This window comes from Typopeltis vanoorti, chromosome 15 (genome assembly GCF_054136105.1).
Source record: "Typopeltis vanoorti isolate ZY-2024b chromosome 15, IOZ_Tvanoo_1.0, whole genome shotgun sequence".
In the NCBI taxonomy this organism is placed as follows: domain Eukaryota; kingdom Metazoa; phylum Arthropoda; class Arachnida; order Uropygi; family Thelyphonidae; genus Typopeltis; species Typopeltis vanoorti.
This window is the reverse complement of record NC_143563.1, coordinates 62,468,258-62,491,322: the sequence shown is the minus strand read 5'-3', so window position 1 is coordinate 62,491,322 and position 23,065 is coordinate 62,468,258. Positions and strand designations below refer to the sequence as shown.

Genomic DNA, 23,065 nt, shown 5'->3' with positions numbered 1-23,065 from the left:
ATCCTTTCAGAGGAGACGGTGGAATTATTATTATTTTTTTATTTTTTTTTTATTTTTTACAGGATGTGTATTTCATACTGGTAGTGATGCTCTCCAAATGGTAGAAACTTTTGAACAGGCCAGATGTTAATAAGGTTGCAGGGATTTGGAAAATTTATTGTATTTTTAGGAATGTGCAAAAGAACTTACCATACCTCTTACTTGCTTGTTTAATGAGAATCTTGCAACAGAAAGAGTCCCAGAAGAAAGAAGGAAGAGAAAATTGTGCCACTTCACAAAAGTATTGAGAGAGAAAAATGTTTTTCAATTATAGACCAGTTTGTTCATCTACAGCAGGGGTTGGCAACTGGCGGCCCAAACATACACTTTTGGTGGCCCATAAAAGGTTGACCATACTTACATGGCATGTGGCCCGTATATTGAATTATTTAAATAATACATTTTATAATATGAATAACAAATTTAAAAATCATAATAATTTTATGGGGTGCTTAAGGGTCAAAGCTGTATAACTGAGAGGAGACCTCCACAGAACCTTTAAAGGAATGCGGAGAACTGACCAGAGCTTCTGATCTAATGTCCAATCCTCACCTTCTCGTGGTGAACCCTGTTGGGTATCTACTTGGATACTGAACGAACAAGGATGGGCTGGCAATTTGGGATGTAGTCGACCAAATTGTATTCTTATTGGTTAAACCAAAATAAAAAATGATGGTACAACATGACAAAATTTCATGCCAGCTGGGGCGTCGCCCGGTTAAACAAGGTCCCCGTTGTCTTAGCCAGGGAACCAGGTCAAACATCGAAAAGTCAGCTACTGGAACAAATCTGAAAACACACCCCAACTCAACATCACCAGAGTTAAAGATCAGTACTATCAACATAAGAAGCCTGAATTGACAAAGAAATGGAGCTAGCTGAGGAATTAGATAAGTACCAGATCGACATAATAGTGGTGACTGAAACAAAAAAGACAAAAACTGGTGAGATCTTTCTGAGCAATAAATACAAAATGTTATATTCAGGCAATGACAATCAAGGAAAAAAAGAGTAGCCATAGTATTCAACACAAAATACAAGGCTAATCTTCTTGAATGGCAGTCAGTCTCAAGTAGAGTAATGTGGGCAAATATGAGAATGGTGAACTGGACAATGAGACTTATTTGTGACTACGGTCCCACAGAAAGTTCTACTAAGGTAGAAGTGGAGGAATTTTTTGAAGCTTTAGAAAAAGCAACTGACACAATGAAAAAGGAAAAGTTGGTCCTTGTTAGGGATCTAAATAGCAGAGTAGGAAATGATTGTCAGACATACAAAAATATTTTGGGAAAATTTGGAGAAAAGAGCAAAGCTAATAATAATGGCAAATATCTGTTGGATTTCCGCTCAGGACACGGACTGGTTATTACTAACACCATTATCCAACATAAAAATGTGCACAAATTCACATGGAGAGAAGAGGCAAGGAATAAGAAAAGTCTCATTGACTATATTATTGTTGATAGTGATGTTTTCTCCCTGGTGCAGGACACCAGAGTGTTCAGAGGATTTGAAATTGGAAGTGATCACTATTTAGTCTTGAGCAGGATAAAATTGAATATCATATTGAAAAGAATAACATGTAATAAATTTTAAAGCGAATAAAAGTTGAGCAGATCTCAGATGTGAACTGTAGACTAAAATACACAAAGATTATTGAAGAAAAAATGAAAGAGTTTGAGAACAGGAATCAAGCCTTGGAGATTCAGTGGCAAGCCTTGAAGAAAGCCCTGATTGATTCAGCTAGAGAGGCATGTGGTGAAGTTGTCTGCAAGGATAGAAAAATTAGAACTCCATGGTGGACACAGGAAGTTAAAGAAGCAATGAAGGAAAATAAGAAAGCATATCAAAAGTTATAATAAGTTTAGTTTAATCCTTTATCCAAGTGTGAGCAAACAAAGTTTGCACCTGAAAGTATCTTCAGGACTGGGCAGTGCAGCACCAGGCAACTCATTGCAAAGGTGGAAAAAGCTCTCATTACTCCTATCTCAGTATCTCCCATAATGCAAAGCACATCTCCTTGCGGATATGTGTAATGCTATGCATTAAGGCAAAGGCCACTACCCATACCGGTTTCGACCTTTATTGAGGTCTCGTCAGTGGGAGATAGGCCCAGTAGGGAGATACTGAGATGGGAGTAATGAGCTTTCTCCACCTTTGCAATGAGTTTCCTGGTGTTGCACTACCTTTCCCCAGTCCTGAAGATACTTTCAGGCGCAAACTTTGTTTGCTCACACTTGGATAAAGGATTAAACTAAACTTATTATAGTCTAACCAAGTGAAAAATAAACTCCCAACATATCAAAAGTTCCTGGCAAATAAGCAGCTTGTGCTCTTAGAGAATACAGAGACAAATGCAAGAATGCTAAACACTGTGTAAAACTAGCTAAACAAAAGTCATGGGAAGACTTTGGCAAGAATATAGAAAATAAATATCAAGAAGGTGACAAAATATTCTGGAGGTTATTGAAGAAGCTTAGGAATGGAGGATAGAGTCCTGTAAAAGGAGTTAGAGATGATAAAGGTGACATGAAAATGGGAGAAAAAGATATCCTTGAATTATGGAGTAATTACTTTGAAAAACTGCTAAATGAAACAAGCAGTGATGACAGCACAGTGGTAAAAAAACACTGACCAGGCATGCAGTCAGGAATATATATCCATTCTTGAAGTAGAAAAAGCCATCAAAAGCTTGAAATGTGGAAAGGCAGCAGGAGTAGATGATATTCGACCAGAAATGCTGAAGTATGGTGGTATAAGAGTCTTACAGTGGCTGCACTGCATAGTTCAGAAAGCCTGGACAGAGGGACGAATTCCTGATGATTGGAGTAGAGCTCTCATAGTACCCATATACAGAGCCGGCGCTAGGGTCTTTGCCGCCCGCATGCAATGTCTATCTAAGCGCCCCTGTAACGATCCGTGCGTGTGTGGTTCTTTTACGATAATAAAAATTTAAATTATTTGAAATTTCTTAATTAAATTTTGACAGAACAGCCACACGTTAGCTCGCTGAATGTAACGAATCGGGCGTGTTGACTAGGCCGGATAATCGTTAAAAACATGTATATTCAAAAAAATCTCAAAAGTTAAAGCAAATTTTGATACAGCCACTTCACTTTAATCATTGAATATATAATGATACAGAGATTTTAGCCTTCTCACCAAACCGCTAACAAAATTAAAAATAATTTTAATTAAATTTAAAATTTATTTGAACTAAAGTTTAAAAAATTCTTGCATTTTACAAGTTACTAAATTCTTAGTAACTTATAAAAATTATTAAAAAATTTTTACAAGTGGAACTATCTTTTAGGAAAATAAAAGAAACTCAAGATAGATGAGAAAATAAGAAAAGAATTCAGAAATAATTAGAACATTTAATATAAGTATTCAAAAAAAACATCTTTACAGAATAACAGAAAATAAATTAAATTACATAAATATACTTGAAATTTTTTTAAATTAAAATTTTAGGGTTTTTGATTTCATATTCATAAAATTAGAAATAATGGTCTTAACGTCTAATTCCACACATATATCATTTTCAATAGCTATTAACACCAAACTAACAAGCCTTTTTTTTTGTGACATACTTGTTCTTAAGTAGGTTTTAATCAATTTCAACCTGGTAAAGCAACGTTCACCGCACGCTACACTAACAGGTAAGGTTAATAGTATTCTTTAAGCAATTGAAAAGTTAGAGAAAGATAAATTATTGGATACAATAAAATTAAGAATATCGAAAGGGTTTTGAATATTTAAATTATCATTCCGAAAAATATCCCAGAAAGCACATAACTCGTAATATAGTTCTATTGCATTTACGCCTTTATTGTAGCCGTCCTTCAAGAGAATCTCTAAATCGTCACAAGTTTTTTTGTAAATATTCGTTATTAATTTGTAGTAATCTATACAACAAATTGAAATTATCATAATATGTTTTTAGTTGTTCAAAACGTTCTATTAACGAACACATTGCGATGTCTAGAGGTGTATAAAACACATTCACTCTAAATTTATCTTCTGGCGATTGTGGCGTTTCGTCATGACGCTCATAGTCAAATTGTTCTGTCTTCTTTCGTCGTCAGACTTCCGTACCAGTTTTAAATTCTTGTTCTCCGTCCACCTCTTCACTCAGTTCTTCTGCCGTTTTAGAACTTCTTTAAAATTTCTATCTGATCGATACTCTTGTAAGAATATTTTTAAGTTTTCGATAAATTCTAAAGCAAGTGTAATGTTCATATTTTTGTCTTGAAGCATTTTACTCACATGGTTTATTCTCTTAGGTAAATCATGCCAGTTATAAGAGAGCAAATAAATTTGTAGTCCTTTATTTTAGCACATAATGTTTATGCTTTATGTGGGTGTTTCTTTATTAAAATTTTCATTATTAAAAATTTCAAAAAGTGCATCATAAATTTCTCCTAACTGATATCGTAGAGGGCGGATTGCATTAATTTTACTTTCCCATTGCATTTTTGATGGCTGTTTCAATGTTAAAATTTTACGAACTTGAAAAGGATTGCTTAATGTTTGTAAGAGAATGAAAAGAAATTGTATATTTCTTGAATAATTGCAGAGAAACTAATTGTATCTGCATATACTTCGGATGTATTGTTAATGATTAAATTTAGAGAATGAGCAGCACATGGCACGTAAAAAGCTCGAGGATTTTTGTTCAAAAGGAAATTTTGGAGCCCATATTTTTTTCCCTTTCATATTTGCCGCATTGTCATACCCTTGACCTCACATGTCTTCAATGGGGATGTTCCATTTTTCCAGTTGTTCCATTACTGTTGCACATATACCACGTCCTGTGGAATCTGATATATCTGCAAAACCTAAAAAGTTTTCCCTGATCTTGACAATTCCATTGTCACAGGAAACAAAGCGAATAATAATTGTCACTTGTTCTGTTTTACTTGCATCAGGTGTGCAGTCTAAAATTATGGAATATTTAGATTGTCGAATTGATAATAAAATTGTATCCCCGATTGCATTTCTTAAAGTTTCCAATATTTCATTTTGTCCGTCTTTATTCAAATAGTGTACTCTATTATTTCGATGTAGGGCCCTTTAAACATGATTTTTCCATAATGGGATCAAACTTCGCAAACAGTTCAACTAATTTTAAAAAATTGCTGTTATTCCTTTCATATAATTTATCAGATGATCCGCAAAAAGCTAAATTGGCTACCAAGGAATTTTATAATTTCAATCAAGCGTTCTAAAACACTCGTCCAATGTTTCTTTTCCATTTCATACATGCTTTGAGTCTGGCAATCAATAGTAGTTTTGTTTTTTAAATTTTTATCAAGTTTCCTTCCATTTCAAGAAATTTTTCATGTGAGTTAAACTAGTCTCATGTTTATGCAAAGTTGTACTTGCATTTCTCCAATCGTTATAACCTTCTACAAAACTACTTGATTTAGTAGGCGCAAAAAAGTTTACAACAAAAGCAAAAAACAGAATTTAAAGTTTCGGAATAAATGAGCCATGTTCTAGGCACGAGCTCCCCGTATTCCATTTTTCTATTATAATACATGTCGCCAAATTTACGACCATATCTATTTCTGGGATATATTATATTTTTCTTTTGACTGCGTGGTTAGCCTAGTGGCTTTGCGCTTTGCAACCGTATACCTAGGGAAGGAGTGTCCCAGGTTCGATTCCCGTTGTAGACGTGAGGAATTTGAGGATCTTCCTCAGGCATAGCCAAGTTAGCCGGTCTTGGGCGCGGTCAGTAGGGTTTTTTCTGCCAGTTTATCTGGCGTTTTTCATCCTGCAAACAGGCAAACCGGCCCCGTGAACATACGTCTCTACAGTCAAAAATATATTCCCTCCCCAGCGGCAGACCAGGCGACGGGTCGGTTGGGAGTAGTACTAACAAGAAGTCTCACGCGGACCCTGCATAGGAAGTGGGAATAACACGTAGAAGAAGATTATATTTTTCTTTTGAACAGACCCCATTTCAATTAAAATCAATATTTCAAATTTTCATCAATATTTCCCCATTAACCTGATCTTCTAAATTTACAGAGAGTAGCAATGTGTTAATTCCGTGGTTAACTACAACTAAATCTTCTAACCGTTTTTCACTTAAATCATGCATCTTGTTATCTTGTTCATAATTGCAATAGTACTTTGATGCAAACTGGATGATGTGCACGGTTCTTCAACTCTGATTTCTGATATATCGAGTTGGTTACAATCTGCATCAAAATATTATGATATTTTAATAAATTTATTAAGAGCCCCCAGTTTGTTTCTTAACATCTGCTTCTTTCGCAGCGTGTCGCTTACGATTTTGTGCACCAGATAACTTTTTTTAAATTTTTGATTCCATTTCTATTTTATACCCACAAGAAATTATTACACAACACGACACAGAGACGAAATAATAGTCCGCACTGTGCTACGGTCAGTAGCCTGCTGAGATGCGTACCATATGACTGATTAACTAGTGACAAATGTTTTGTATGAAAATTCGTTTCTGCACATAAAAACTGTTTACCATTTCACTTTAGATAGACTGCAGTAGACACAACATTCTCTACGCAAGCATTTAGAATGCTCTCGCTGCAAAATTGTAAACAGCCAGCTGATCAAAGAGGCGGCAATATACAATTTTTCGTAATTTTTATTCGGTGTATCTGGCCTTATTCATTTTAATATTGATCATTCTAAAAATTTTTTGTTTTTATGATAAAAATTTTTTTTCATAAAAATGAACTTATGAACGGTGCCCCGGCGGCGGTGCCCGCATGTTCTGCATGCCCATATATAAAAAGGGAAATAAAACTGAATGTGAGAATTACAGAGGTATTTCCCTACTGAGTGTTACTGGCAAGATCTATGCAAGTATACTTGAGAAATGGTTGAGAAGAATTGTGAAAGAAAAGCTTGGTGAAGAACAAGCGGGATTCAGGCCAAATAGAGGCTGTCAGGATCAGATCTTCACTTTACGACAAATAGTCGAGAAATCATGGGAATATAACAAAGATCTGTATTTAACTTTTGTCAATTTGGAAAGGCATATGACAAGGTGCCAAGAGAGAAGCTATTCAATATGCTACAGTTATATGGTGTCAATGCGGCAATATATCAAGCAATACTTAGTCTTTATTTGAATTGTAAGTCAGCAGCTAGAATTGAAGGAAGTACAGTAATATGGCTTAATGTTAAATCTGGTGTGAGACAAGAATGTACATTATCCCCTCTGTTATTCATTATCTATATGTATCACATTATGAAGAAAAGTGGTATTAAACATGATATCAAAATTGGAGATGTTAATGTCAGCTCTTTGTTTTATACGGATGATGTTATACTTCTAAATAAATCCACTACAAATCTGCAAGATTCTCTGACTAAATTGAATAACTGTTGTAATAGATATGGTATGAAGGTCAGCAATAAAAAGACAAATACAATGAAAATAGGCAGAATCACTGAAAATGTCAAGTGTGTTGTGAATGGAGAACCTATGGAACAAGTAAAACATTTCAGCTACTTAGGCACGATTTTTTGTCAAGATGGTAAATTAAATATAGAAATAGACAATAAAATCAGCAAAGCTGGTATGGTCGGAAGTCAATTGAAAAATTCATATAGAATAAGAGAAATTAGTCGGAACACTAAATTAGCTGTATACAAGACAGTGTTCAAACCAGTTTTAACTTATGGATCTGAGAGCTGGGTCAGAAGTAAAACACTTGACCAAAGACTAGAGACTGCAGATATGAAAATCCTGAGAAAGATTAAAGGCGTGAACAGATGGCAACAATGGCAATATCATATTAAAAACGAGGATATTAGAGAAGAACTTGGCATTGTCAGCATTCAGGAATGCGTTAGCAGAGCTAATCTCAGGTGGTATGGTCACTTAAACAGAAAGGGTGAGGAAAGATTAGCAAAACAAGTGTTCTCTGCCAGATTGGCAGCAAAACGACCCAGATGAAGACCAAGATATAGGTGAATTGATACGGTACAAAGTGCCTTAGACGATAGAAATATAAGATCTGATAATGTTGGAGTCTTGACAAGTAACAAACTGATTTGGAGGAAAATTGTAGATAGGAAGTTAGTAATGATGTAATTTTTTTCATGTAGTACTATCATATCCTGTACACCCCTTGAGGGTACATGGCAGGAATTTGATGATGATGATGATGAAATAATTTTATACTTCTTGATATCACCTGTGCAACTTGGAAATACAAACAAAAGAAAACTTTTGTTTGTATTATTGAAGATTTACAAACTGAAGTTTCACCAAGATTTGTTGATTTTCATAAAAATAGCATCGAAATACGATTATTTTTGAACACTTTTAATGTCAACATTGATGACATATCAAACCAACTACAGATGTAAGTTTTGGAATTACAGCACAATGAAACATTAAAGAACGCATTTTCGTTAGAAAATATCCAAAAATTTTATCGATGCTTACCAAAAAAAATTGAAGTATTAATCAGTTTCGCAAAGAAGATGATAGTCTCATTTGGAAGCACATACATTTGTGAATAAGCATTTTCTGCCATGAGTTTTAGAAAAAATAAATTTTCTTCTCGACCTGACTGATGAACTTTGCATGTTTCGATTCGAATTTGCACCTCAGGTTGTAAAGTGGATATAGATAATTTGGAAAAACAATCACAAGTCGCATTAAGCAGCCATATTGTGATGGATAAACTATATTACTTTGTTTTTATGTGATAATTTTTCATTGAGTTTCGTTTTCATGCTTGTTTCATATCTTGTACTTTAAATATTTCTGTGTTTTTTAAAATTTATATAATAAAAATTGAAAACTTAAGTATTTTTTCACTCACTGTTTTCTCTTAATTAAACGCTTGCGGCCCAATTATTAAAAATAAAAGTTGAATGTGGCCCGTGAGTCTGAAAAGGTTGCCGATCCCTGATCTACAGTTTTGGATAAGGTGATGGAATGAAAATGGTTATGATGTAAATACAGGATTGTGATAACAGACTCCTTTGTAGGATTCTCTATGAGGAATATGAGGGTGGTCTGAAAAGTTCTCGGCCTAACAATGAAAAAATGAATTTATAATTTCAAAATTATTTTTATTTTTCAACATAATCTCCCTTAAGACTAATACATTTATTCCAGCGATGCTCCAGTGCAATTATCCCATTCCTGCAGTGGTTCTCAGTAAGATCTGCAAAATATCCCTCTACAGCTGCAATCAATTGCAGCTGTAGAGGGATATATTGATTTCAAGAAAAATGCTGAGCAGTGAGGAAGAGTTTTAGTTTTGGGAAGAGATAGAAGTCAGAGGGAGCCAAATCTGGGTAAAAAGGTGGATGTTCCAACAATTCATAGTGCAAATCCCTTAATTTTCCCATTGCCAAAAGGGAAAATTAAGGGATAATTTATCCCTTAATTTTCAGGAATATCAGGACAATGTACCTCCCTTTGTGGGGAGGTACGTTGTCCTGATGAAAGATGATTTTTTTTTTCCCTTCTGCAAACCGGGTCTTTTCTCACAAATTTTTTCATCTAATCTGGTTAAAAGATCGGAGCAATATTCCCCGGTTATTGTTTTACCCTTTTCAAGATAATTAATAAAAAAATGCCTTTAGAATCCGAAAACACCGATGCCATGCCCTTTCCTGTTGATGGAACCGATTTTGTCTTCTTTGGCGCTGAACAACTGGCTTCTGGCCACTGTTTTGACTGCTGTCTGGATTCTGGCATGTAATGGTGAATCCAAGTCTCATCATAGTAATAAACCAATGCACAAAATCAGTTTTATTCTTGTTAAAATGCTCCAAGCACTATTCAGAGATTTTCATGTGAGTGCATTTTTCATCTGCTGTGAGCAAGTGGCACCCATCTTGCACAAAGCTTTTCATTTGCAATTCTTCATGCAAAATACATCCTACACATTCTTTTGAAATGCCTATAGTCTCAGCAATTTCATGCACTTTGACTTGCCGGTCATCCAATATTATATCGTGCACTTCATCAATGATTAATGGCACTTTTTGGATCCTTCAAGTGGGTCTTCTTCAAGGCTGGTACAGCCACATTTAAACTCAGCAGCCCATGTCTTAATTGTCAAAAACGAAGGAGAAGAGTGCCCATAAACTTTTATGAACTTCAAATGAATTTGTTTTGCCATTAAACCTTCTTTTACAAAGAATTTTATAACCGCACGATACTCAATTTTATCCATTTCAAGGGATACAGACAACACTTTTGCTTCAAACAGCTGTATAAAACAAACTACTTGATAGAATGACTTGCAATTTCACATGGATGCTTATGACAGATGTACCAACTTAGAAAAGAAAAATCGTGCCGAGTGTTACCATCTATGGCCGAGGCCGAGAACTTTTCAGACCACCCATATATATGCATTTGTAAAGTTTTGTATTTTATGGAAACATTGAAAAATACACCGAATAAGGAAGACTCATGTGATATTTTTGGACTTCATGAAAGCAGATGAAGACATCTGAGAGGTTGCTGAATCACAATTTGGTAAAAGTTAAGGGAAATGGGATGGATAATAGATCGGTGTAATGGGTTGGAAAGACAGATTGTCTGAACAATACCAGAAAGTATATGGAGGGTTGAGGCTCCATAAAAGGATGATAATCAGTGTCATTCTACAAAGTTCTGTTCCTAGAGTAATCATTGTTTCAGTTTATTTGTTAATGTATTTCATGCAGGTTGACAGGAAATATTCAATTGTTTGCTAATGATACAAAAGATGGGAGAAATTAGGAGTGATGCTAATGTCAGATCCCTTGAATTTAATAGACTTGTACAAGCTTGAAAAGATGAGCGAGGTTGCAACTGAATGTTGAACAGGGCAAGGTTTTTCAGTTTCGAGGATGCAGAACTATGCTCCAGGAGGTGGATTTAGGATCTAGGGGTGATAATAAACAGAGACCCGAAGTTCAAAGGGCACACAAGAGTTGTGAAGAGGACACCATGCATTCTGACTATAATAACACACTGACAAGTAGACATAAGGATGTAGATCTACCACTGTAGAAAGCTTTGATCAGATCAAGCCCACACTATCATGTTCCAATTTGGTTATCTGGTTTTTATTGTGGTAAGGAAACTCTGGAAACAGTCCAAAAGCAAATAATATGAGTTTAGCAGGAGTCACAAAAGCAAAGGCCATCTGAAGCTATTTGGTGTGAGATACACCCTCTGTCCAAAAAAGAAACCGAACTTTTGATAGAAAATAAAACACAAGGGATTTTTTTAAGCGAATTATAAATCAAATCATTTATTTCAATCAATATACTCTCCCTCAGCTTTGATACAGCATTTGACATGGTCAATTAATTCGTTAAATGAGTTTTTTTATATCGGTTTTTGGGATACTGTTGAGGGTCGTGGTTACTGCCGTTGGAACGTTTTCAATGGTATTGTATCGCTTTCCTTTCACCATCAAATGAAGTCATGGGAAGAGAAAGAAGTCACAGGGTGCTAAATCACATGAATACAGTGAGTGATCCAACACACAAAATTGATTTTTGCTCAAAAACTGTCTTACAATGTTTGAACAATGAGATGGTGCATTATCGTGCAAAAGTGATCAGCTGCTTGCATCATGATATTCATGCTGTACGCATGTCATGCTTGTAAGTATGCTATTCATGCTGTATGAATTCTCGCTATCAATCGCTTCAAAACTTTAAGATAAAACTTACTGTTGACTGTTTGGCCAGGCGGAATCATAGAATCCAGGCCATGCTAGGCCTAAATCCTTGATATGCATGATGATGATGAAGAAATCAGATTGTCTTTACTTTTGACTTCTCCAAGCGACTTTTTTTTGGATGCCCCTCTTCTGGTGGTCTCCACTCAGCACTCTGTTTCGGGTACACACTCAAAACACCACATTTCGTCACCAGTAACTATCGTTTCAAGGAAGTTTGAGTCCTTACGAGCGGTTTTAATGAGGTCCTTGCAGTGCTCAATTCGATGCATTTTGTGGTCATCGGTCAACTTGTGTGGAACAAATCGCGAATTCAATTTACGAAGGCCCAAACTCTCCATCAAAATGTTGTGCACAGTTGATTTTGGAATCCCCAATTCATCTTCAATCATTCTCACGGACGATTTGGGTTTTTTTTTAATGAAACACGCACTTTTTGAATGTTAACTTCGCTCAGTCCAGTTTTTGGACGGCCCGGCTTTTCGTTGTCCTCAAGCGTCTCACGACCACTTTGAAATCGCTTAAACCACTCATAGAATTGAGTATGGGATAAGCATTCATCACTGTATGCTTTCTGAAGCATTTGATGCGTTTCGGTAAAACGTTTACCAAGTTTAACACAAAAGTCAATCGCAGCTCTCTATTTGAAACTCATTTTCCGAACATTCGAAATCGCTTAAACCACTCATAGAATTGAGTATGGGATAAGCATTCATCACTGTATGCTTTCTGAAGCATTTGATGCGTTTCGGTAAAACGTTTACCAAGTTTAACACAAAAGTCAATCGCAGCTCTCTATTTGAAACTCATTTTCCGAACATTCGTCAAAACACACTGTCACTCTTGGCACTATAACTCCGCTTCTAATGAAAATGTCACAAACAGTTGACACAAGACTAATGAAGGTTGCCGCTTTCAACAACAAAAAGATACAACAGGTGGCACCACTAGTTTCTTCTATTTTTGAAAAGTTCGGTTTCTTTTTGGACAGAGGGTGTAGATAAGACAAAATATAGTAAATTCCAGTTAGGGTTAGCTGCTTTATTGGGAGAAGTCAAGAATTACAAAAACAAAATGAGAATACAAAAAGAATTTTCTTTGTTTATTTGGGACACAATGCCATTTAATTAGACCAAATAGTAACCTCTACCACATAGAGTGTTAGAAAAATTACGTAATCTTGCTTCAAAAATTTAGTGCTAATGAAACAGGTCCATTTTATCATGCCACATTGGATGGCTACCTGTGTTATAAAATTCTCCACTGTTTGGATCAATGACAGCAATACAGTGTCATGCTGTTTAAATATCTTGGGAACTAGTAAACAAAATCTGTTAGTTATTGAAAAAAGAGTCAGGCCTTAATGCTTTAAAGGAATTAAAATAGAAAGTTTAACAGTTCAGTATAATGCAAACAAAAATGTGTGGGTGATACCTGAATTTTTTTAGAATTGGCTAATGATTTGGGACATGGAATTACAATGGAAATTTATTTTACTGATTCCTGACAATCACTTAGGAGTTCAGTTCAAAAGCTAATCTTTTACAGGAAATGCAGTTTATGGCCAATAGCTGGTAAGGAATAAACAAAAATACCATTCGAAACTGTTTTCTCACTGTGGTTTTAAGCATGAATCATAGATATGACAGATACGGCAGATAGTTAAAATTATATCTCATTAGACGTGAACCACATCTGAAACTATGAAGAGTTTGCATCCATTGATAACAGTCTTCAAATACTAGAATAAAAATAAAGATTTTGAGGAGGAAATTGCAAAAAAACAGAGAACATTAGAAGAATATGAAAGTGATGAGGATGACACTCCTGAGCTTGAATGAGTCCTATCCAGGATGCTAGACAATTTATTACTGGATTGTGACTATTTCATGCAGGAAGACAGTGCTATATATGCACTAAATACGTGTGCTGATTTCATTTGTAGTCAATCAAAAAAAAAAAAAAAAGCTACGCTTGATCAATTCCAACAACACCGTTAATACTAATGAATTTATTTTTATGGCAAATATTTTACTTTAATTAAAGTAAAATATCTGTCATAAAAATATTTGCCACCCAATAAATGAAAAACTTGTCTAAACTTGTATTCTGTCTTATGTGCATATGCTTTTAAAATCTTGATGTGCAATTTCATTAACTGCAGCAGCTGCTTATTTGGAATAAATTATGCTATTCCAGATGTATCTCAATTAAACAGAATCCACGGTATATATACTCTGTTGCTCTATAGGCCAGAGGATGGCATTGATGGTATGTATTGGCAAATATGCTCAATGATGGTGAGTAATTATGGAACATCAACTATGGGGACACAGAATAAAAGGAGGAAATACACAGGAACAGAAGAGAATGGAATTCATGCAGAATAATTATCTGAGACATGTGATGGCATGTATCAGAGATTTGAGAGTATTGAATCTAATGATTGTATCAGAGAATTTATCTATAATTCTCTATGTGGAATGCATTGCCAGAGGTGGTTGTGAGTGCTTCATCTGTGAATGAGTTTAAGGAGAAGTATGATAGGTATTGTGTGAATAATGGTCAAGACTACACGATCACTCTACCCACTAAATAGGTAGAGTGATCATGTAGTCTTGACCACACACACACTAACAAGCAGAAATAAGGTTATTATACCTCTATAAGACTCAATATACAATTCCCATCTGGATTCTGCATAGAGATATGCCCTATATATTTCTTGGTGATGAGGAAGATGTAGACAGGATCCAGAGGTGAGTGACCACGATGGTGGCAGGTCTGTGGAATACTCCTTATGAGGATAGATTGAAGTGTTTGTGAACAGAATTGATTGACAAGAAGAAAAGGAAAGATATGATACAGATACATAAGTTACTAAAAGGGATGGAATTTGTACAGAGGAATTTTTCAGCATTGTAGGAGAAAAACTAGCACCAAAAATAAACATTCTTGGCTGACTGCTGAGATAAACCATACACTTATCTGAGAAAAATGTTCATGAGCAGAAACATGTTTACAAAGTATCTTGCATGCAGCTTCAAGTATACATTTCTCTATTATTATGTTAATTAACATTTCAGACTTAAATGCTTCTGAGTCAAAGTAATGTTTTCATAATTTTGTGCAATGTTGAATGAATATTCCCTAATTTTAATGAATGCATCTTCATTGTTTTACTTGTAATCTTGAACAAGCTGCTTTAACAATGGCTCTGTGATCAAAACATAAAACATTCTAACATTCCCTGTTAAGAAAGTTTTGCACGAAGAGCTTATATCTCTTAAAAATTGCACCCTTACAGCTTTATAATTTTTCCCTTTTTTCCTTTCTTGTAATTATTACTATTATTATTATAAACACCAGACCTCCATGGAGTCTAAAGACTCATTGTGGGAGGTACACTGTTACACACAAAGCCCATCCCATCAAACTGTACTTTAAACTCATTCAATGCATCTGTATTCACCACAAGGTCAGGCAAAGCATTCCACTAACCAACTAGGCTGACCAACCACTCTCCATACAAAGAACCTACTCTTTATACAACTTCCAGGTATGTCACATTGTTCTATCCCACCCCTTTCCCCATTGCATGAAAAATTTCTTCCAAATTAACCTGGTATAAACTTTTACCAACTTAAATGTCCCAATCACATCCCATCTCTTCCTCCTGTTCAAAAGCCTTTGCAAACTGCATTCCCTCAATCAGTCCTCAAAGACCAGTTATGACCTTAGTCAGTCTCAACCCTTTCCAAAATATGCTTATAGGTATCAACAAGTTGTGTATGGGGGAGCAATATGCAGGAAAACGAAAGTCACTAGTGGAGTGCCTCAGGGGTCTGTTGTAGGGCCATTACTGTTTAACTTTTATATTAATGATATTGGTGAAAATTTGGATGGAGATATTCAGTTGTTTGCAGATGATACAAAGTTGGGATGAATCATGAAGAGTAGAGAAGATGTTGTAGCCTTACAAGAAGACTTGAATAAATTGAGTGATTGGGCAAGCAAATGGGGATGTGAGTTCAATGTTGCAAAATGTAAGGTTTTAAAATTTGGAAAACAAAGATGGGATGCATAATTTATGCATGGTGAGGATATATTGTCAGAGGTGGAGGAAATAAGAGATCTGGAGATGATAGTGGATAAGGATCTGGAATTTAGGGGACACATAGCCAAAATTGTGAAGACAACACAAAGGCTTCTGGGAATGATGCAGAGGACACTGACTTGTAGAAGTAGAGAGATTCTTGTTCCACTGTATAAGGCTTTAATTAGGCCACACATGGACTATTGTGCCCAAATTTGGTCATCTGGTTTTTAGGACAAAAAGATGTTGGAGAGGGTCCAAAGGCGACTGACTAAGATAGTTTCTAACCACCTGGAATGTCGAGTATGAGGAAAGATTGAGAAGATGCAACTTGCAGAGTCTGGTGGACAGGAGGAAGAGGGGAGATATGATAGAGACCTACAAGTTATTAAAGAGGTTGTTATATGATCAATGCTAGAGAGGTTCTACAGAAAATAGTGAGAGATCGGGGGAGAACCAGATGTCATCCCTGGAAACTGTATAAAGAGGGTGTGAGAAGCAGGTTTTTTTTTTTTTTTTTTTTTTTTGTGCAGAGTTGTAAATGATTGGAATGCCTTGCCTGAGAGTGTGGTGCTGCTAGGAGTTTGAGTGTGTTTGATGAGCTGTGTGTGTGTGTGTGTGAGAGATAAAAGGACCTCCTAGATGAGTCTTTGATTCCATGAGGTCTTGGAGTAATAATAATAATATATGCTTATCACCATGAAAACCAGGTTACAAAAGTCTCTGTACAATAATCCATACAAGGCCTGATCAAGGCTTTATACAATGGAACCAGAACCTCTTTATTTCTACAAGTTATGGTAATCTGCATGATTGCCATGATTTGACGTGATGTCTTTACAACTTGTACAATGTGACTTCTGAACGTCAGATCCTTGTCCACCACCCTCAAGGTCTCTTATCTCCTCAGCTTCCTCTAGAACTTCTCTGACAAGTGTATATTTTGAATCCAAGGATGCAAAAGATGCAAAGTAACCAATCACCAGCAATAAAGTTTTCTGCTATATGATCTGCCATATCCATCACATTACCTTCCTAAAAAAATAATAATAATTATTATTATTATTATGTGACACCTCTAGGGAGTCCAGGGAGGGAGAGTGTGTAGCAACAGCATCAAACAATTGAACCCCTTCCAACTACTAACTGCGCTCAAACTTGCTTAACTTTTTGTGTGAGCCATTAGTAGCAGAAGCTCTACCAATCAACCAGCTTTTGCTGGCTAATAATAATAATAAATAAACATATATATACTCAAAAGGAATTATGTTCCCTCCCAATATATGTACTTACCTACAAGGTTGATTACAATGAAAATGATAAAAGCTGTTAAGTATAGACTAAATGTTAAATGACTTGTTATTCCCCAGTCCCGAAACCAACGAAATATATCACCAAGCCTACAAAAATAGAAAACAAAGCATATATATATAATTAAATAATTAACTGATAACAAAAGTTCTGTTTATAGATCCTCCCTTCCAAATCACAACTGTGTGCCATAACAAATTGCATCACCTAATAGTGCTTGATTATGCTGTGGTGCCATATGGAGCATCCATAAATTATTAGAGGTATGATGAATAAGCATATGCACAAAGAGGAAAGATGAGAAAAAGTGACTGAGGCTTTGGGTATAAGGAGTAAATTAACAAGAGAGTTTGTGGTGATTGTAGGAACAACTTATATAGTTAAACAAAAGGAGAATATAAGGATAGATATTTGAAACTTATTGAGGAGCCCCCTCCATATGGTACACTGTTCGTGGTGGAGGGGACATCTCCCAGTGATGGTACTAGCCCTTTTCATTCTTCCTCTTTTTCTTTGCTTTTCTTCTTGTATTCTTGGTTCTACTTCTCCTGAGTCTTTTTCACTATCCTTTTTCCAGACCACCATGGTGGTCTGGAAAAAGGATAGTGAAAGGATAGATCCTGGTAGTCTTGCACTACTTTGGCCCCTGCTTCAGCAAGACCGGTGATCCTGGATGGCCCAGCCAAGATCAACTTTGCCTTCAAGGATCAACGGTGTTACAGTAAGTCTCTCACCCCATGGTCTGGGGGTCAGGATCCCAGGCTTACTGTAGTGCCGGTACAGCATCCAGGGTAGCCCTGGCATTCCACTCCTGAATACAGTCATTGCTTGCCAGGCAGTGGGCTGTTACTCTGTCACTCTCGTGACATGAGGTTAATACTTGATCATGTTTCTCTGGGGACTCTTAAGAATGGGTTTAGCAACAGAAAAAAGTGTACACTTTTTTTCACTTGTGTACACTTCTGTTGAAAACGTGCTCCTCACCCAGACCCTGAATTAAGAATGGGATGCACTGTTATTCCAGTAGCTACAGGAGCCAAGTTTTTGGGACTCATCTTTGACAGAAAACTTACATTTCTAGCACATATTCATCAACTAAAAGAAAAGTGCAAGAGAGCTTTGAACCTCCTTCACACTATCTTCTACTACGTGGGATGCTGACTGAGCTTCATTGTTCCATTTTTACCGTTCACTTATACGTTCAAAGCTGGATTATGGGTCTCAAGTCTATGGTTCTGCAAGACAGAGTGACCTGCGATGGTTGGATTCCATCCATCACCAAGGTATACAAATAGCTATGCCTTTCGCACATCACCCACTCAAAGTCTTTATGTTGAAGCAAATGAACCAGCTCTATCACTTTGACAGAAACAGTTGTCTCTTCATCATGCCCTAAAGATAAAGTCTCTTCCAAATCATCCTACATGGACTAGTCTCTTTTCTCTGCATTGAGAAGCTCAATATCACACACTTCAAACTGCCATACGTCCTTTTGGTATGCATGTTAAAGAGACTGTGCAAGATGTGGGTATAAATATTGACAACATTGCCTACATTAATCATAAGCATCCCTCCATGGCAGGTTTGCATGCCATCCTGCAACCTCTCACTTTGTCAGCTACAGAAATCCATTACATATCTTGTTTAATGCACATAGAGCAGCACACTCTGAATTCTTGCCTATCTATACTGATGGTTCAAGAACTAATACCTCTGTTGGCTGTGCTGCTGTGTTTCCTGACATTACTATCTCCAACCAGATCCCACCTGATTGTAGTAATTATACAGACTCACTGAGCTCTTTACAGGCTATCTCCTCTCCTATTTATAATCTACATCCAGTATTTTATGAGGTGTTACACCTGTTTCACAAAATGAAAATCCTTAATTTTGATGTTCGGTTGTGTGGGATTTCCCAGCGTGGCAAAAATATGAGCTACTAAATCAGCTCATATTTTTGCCACGCTGTTTGATAGTACCATATACAGACTACAAACAGATTATAAGATCAAAGCTAATTGTTCAATGGCAGTCATCATGGCAGGAAGCATTAACAGACAAATTACGACATTAAACCTGAAATTAAACATTGACATTCTAGTCAATGTACAAAGAGAAGAGAGGAAGTTGTTCTTGCTAGGCTCCACATAGGTCACAGTTATCTTACACATTCTTATTTACTGAGGGCTGATGACCCTCCCATGTGTGAAAAATTCAATACACATCTCACTATTTGTCATATTCTGGTAGAGTGCCAGTGCTCTGCATGAGAGATGTATGAAATTTTTGCCTATCTGGCCAGGACATATACACTCAGGCAGATGTGACAGGGACAACTACACCAACGCCATCTACCGCCGACCACCACCACTAGTATTTCCACAGACAATCACAAACATCCATGCCCACGGTAGGATTTGAACCTGCAGCCTTTTGGCTGGAGAGAGCGGATACGTAAACCACTCGGCCAGCTAGGCTGGCCTTTTTTTACATACATATTGTATAATAATTCAATAATTCCTCTTTGCCTCTTTATGTATTATTGTAATCATATCTATATGTAGATACTTCATTCTTGACTTGGTTTTGTACATGCATTTTGTTTATTAACTTGTATTATTATCTATTTATGTACTGCCATAAATGCTGCAGTAATTTTGTTCATATGTAGATACTGCATTGTTTAACTTTTGTGCATACATATTATTTACTAGTTTATTTTTTGACTAATTATGTATTGCTGTAGGACACCTTGTATATATATGTAACCTTCTTGTAATTTTGTCTATATGTAGATACTACATTGCTAAATTTAATTTCTATGCAAGCATATTGTATAATAATTCTTGTTTGCCTATTTATGTACTGCTGTAAAAATATTTGTTATAATTTTATCTATATGTATATACTGCGAGCCTCTGTAGCTCAGTCGGTATAGATGAAGCCCTTTGGTCAGAAAGACCTGGGTTTGATTCCCGTCGATGATGTGAGGAACCTTTATCTGGTCTCTTTTTTGACTAAAGGTGAGTTAGCTGGTCTCATACAGAAGTAGAGGGTTTTTTTCATCTCTCAGAACAAGCAAAACCGGCCAAATGAATACACACGGATTACAGTCATGAATACTTAACAATTTGTGGAAGAAATAGGGTCCTCACCACATGTCATTACACCCGTAGTTAACCATGAGTCACATCGTGGTAGTCAACCTCCTAGATTAGAGATGGCACATAAATGGGATATATACTGCATCCCTTGGCTTGGTGTCTTGTACATGCATTTTGTTTATTAACTTGTATTGATGACAATTTCTGTACTACTGTGACCTTTAACCCTGTGTGTGTTGCTGTGCCCCCTGCAGCAATTCTGTTTATATGTAGATGCTGCTTTGTGGAACTTAATTTTTGTACAGGCATATTGTTTACAATTTTGTTTAACTGCCTATGCACAGTTGTAACCTTGGTATGGTACAGTATGACCTTTATAGATTTTGTGCCAAATAAACTATAAACCAACCAACTTATTGAGAAGAGTGAAAGCGATATCTTTGAAAAATAACAGTAGTGCTACCCAGGTGTGACAACAATAAGTTAAGAGAGCAAGCAAAGATTATGAATACTACATAAATAAAACTGTGTGAGAACACATGGAACTGTATAAAAGCACTGGTTATATATGAATGCATTTAGCTCTTGCTGGAAAGGAGAGTAATGAGAGAGTTAAAGATGAATGAAAGATCTTAGGAAAAATATAAGACTAAAGAAGTGCTTGTGAATGGATAGGGAGAAGAGAATAATGCGGACCTAGTGGGAAGAGTGAGAGAATAGTATAAAGGGTGGATAAGAGTCCTAGGAGCATGGTGAGGTGGACAGAGAAACACAATGTAAAGAGAATAGATGCTGTAAGCAATACTGATATCTTTAAGGATAGTCAAATTAAAGGGATGGCCAGGAATACAAGGGGAATCACTCAGGAGTGCCTGTTAGGAAAATTATAGGATAGGTAGTAATAAAAAGAAGGGACAGTTAAGTGGAAAAAGTCACGTGTGAGAGGTGGTCAGGTAGGATGGGTTATTAGACCTGAAAATGAGTTACTGTGTTTGTTTATGAAAGCCAAAAGTATCAGAAATGAGACACAAAATTGGTGTATGGATTGAGTTGATCATGTCATCGTGTTATCCTGGATTTGATCATGTTGTCACCTGTTTGACTTAAAATTGGTGGTATACATGGAACATGGTTGGATGAGGATAATATATTTCAACTGGAATACAAATGGTGGGGTATGGTGTTTTTTTTTAAGGATATGAAGAACAAGAATAAAAGAAATATCAATAGTAGTTTTGAACTATTATGGTGTGAGGTGGAGCTTTATAGAAGATATTATTATTATAATTATTTACAGCATCTCCATGGGGTCTCTGAACTCCATGAATTCTTTGTGCAATTTTCATGGGGTCTCTGGACTCCATGAAAATTGCCAGAATTCTATCATACCTCTTCTTGAATCCATTCACCATCCAGGAACTCACAAAGAATTCTGGCAATCCATTCCACTCACTCACTCACCACTCTCCATGCAAAAAATCTGGTCTGCACACCCCCTACTAACCACACTCATACACAACTTCCATGGATGATCCGTAGTTCTCTATTTGTCATATATTGAAAATATTCACTTTCATCAATCTTATAAAATCTCTTTAATATCTTAAAAGTTTCTATCATGTCCTCCTTTTCTGCCTATTAACTAAACTTTGTAACCCACAAACCTTCAACCAATCCTCGTATTCCACAGACCTGCCACCATCTTGGTCACTCTGAATCTTTCGGCCACCTCCTGGTCCCCAAGAAACCCAGGTGACCAAATCTGTGTGGAGTAGTCAAGATATGGCTGAATCATAGCCTTATAAAGAGGGATAATAACTTCCTTATCTTTATTTTTAGTGTGTTTTTTCAACATCCAAGTAATTTTTTATTTTACCAACTTTTGCGATATGTCATCTGAACTTTAACTCTTTGTTCCCCATTATCCCTAAGTCCATAGCCTCATCAATTTCCTGTAAAAATACCATCAATATCACCATATGCAACGTTTTCAACCTGAAGTGCATAACCTTATATTTTGCAACATTAAATTGACAATCATTATCCTTTGCATACAGATCATAAAGAGTAGTTCAAAAATAAGAGGTACTAATGTTTAGTCATAATCTTTTTTTATTAGTAACTTTCTGTTACTAATAAAATCAACATGCTTATGTTATATATGCTATGATTAATGAGATTTTGGTCTTCTTTCCTGAATTTAATGTCTGAGAGATTGGTTTTCTATTGTCTGGGTTGAAAAATTAGAATATTTTCCTTTATTTATCTCAGGAATATTTTCCTGAGATAGTTGTCTCTCAAGAACTCAAGATATTTTCCTTATTCCCAAATGCTATCTCTTCATTCCAATCTCTACCACCATAATTAAAATCACCCTTCCTTTGTTCACTAACTCAAGTTGTTTATAGATTTCTTCGTCACATTGTGTGGAATATATGTATATAGTGTCTCTTAATAAATCATAATTCAGCTGTATGGTGATGAGGCATAACAGGATAATGACAGTCAAGACATCCTATCCTAATCCCATGGCTTCCTCTCAATCAAGACATCACTGTTTGGAAAGTTCAACATGCTTGGCTTTGTGAGGCATAACAGTGTGTACGTGGTGTATCCACGTACACACTGTTATATACACTGTTTTCCCACCAAGTGTATACTTTGCATCCCATCATTGCTTACCAAATCTCAAACCTTACACTTTGCAACAATGAACTGACAGTTCCACTAAGCAGCCTATTATTCAAGTCCTCCTGTAAGGCCATAACATCTGCTTGACTCTGCATTGTTCCCTGTAATTTTAT

The 23,065-nt window shown here is 36.1% G+C and overlaps 1 protein-coding gene across 4 annotated transcripts in view; it reads right to left on the bottom strand.

The window, feature by feature from the left end:
- The window catches only part of LOC150098806 (uncharacterized), a 74,911-nt gene that overhangs the window by 30,558 nt on the left and 21,288 nt on the right, over positions 1–23,065 (bottom strand). For all 4 annotated transcript variants that reach the window (XR_016549476.1, XM_090404831.1, XM_090404833.1 and 1 more), the window contains one exon: positions 17,140–17,246. Coding sequence is in view for 3 of the 4 variants with exons in the window: in XM_090404831.1 (XP_090260957.1) it covers positions 17,140–17,246 (107 nt within the window). In the remaining variant the exon portion in view is untranslated. The remainder of the gene's footprint in view (positions 1–17,139; positions 17,247–23,065) is intronic.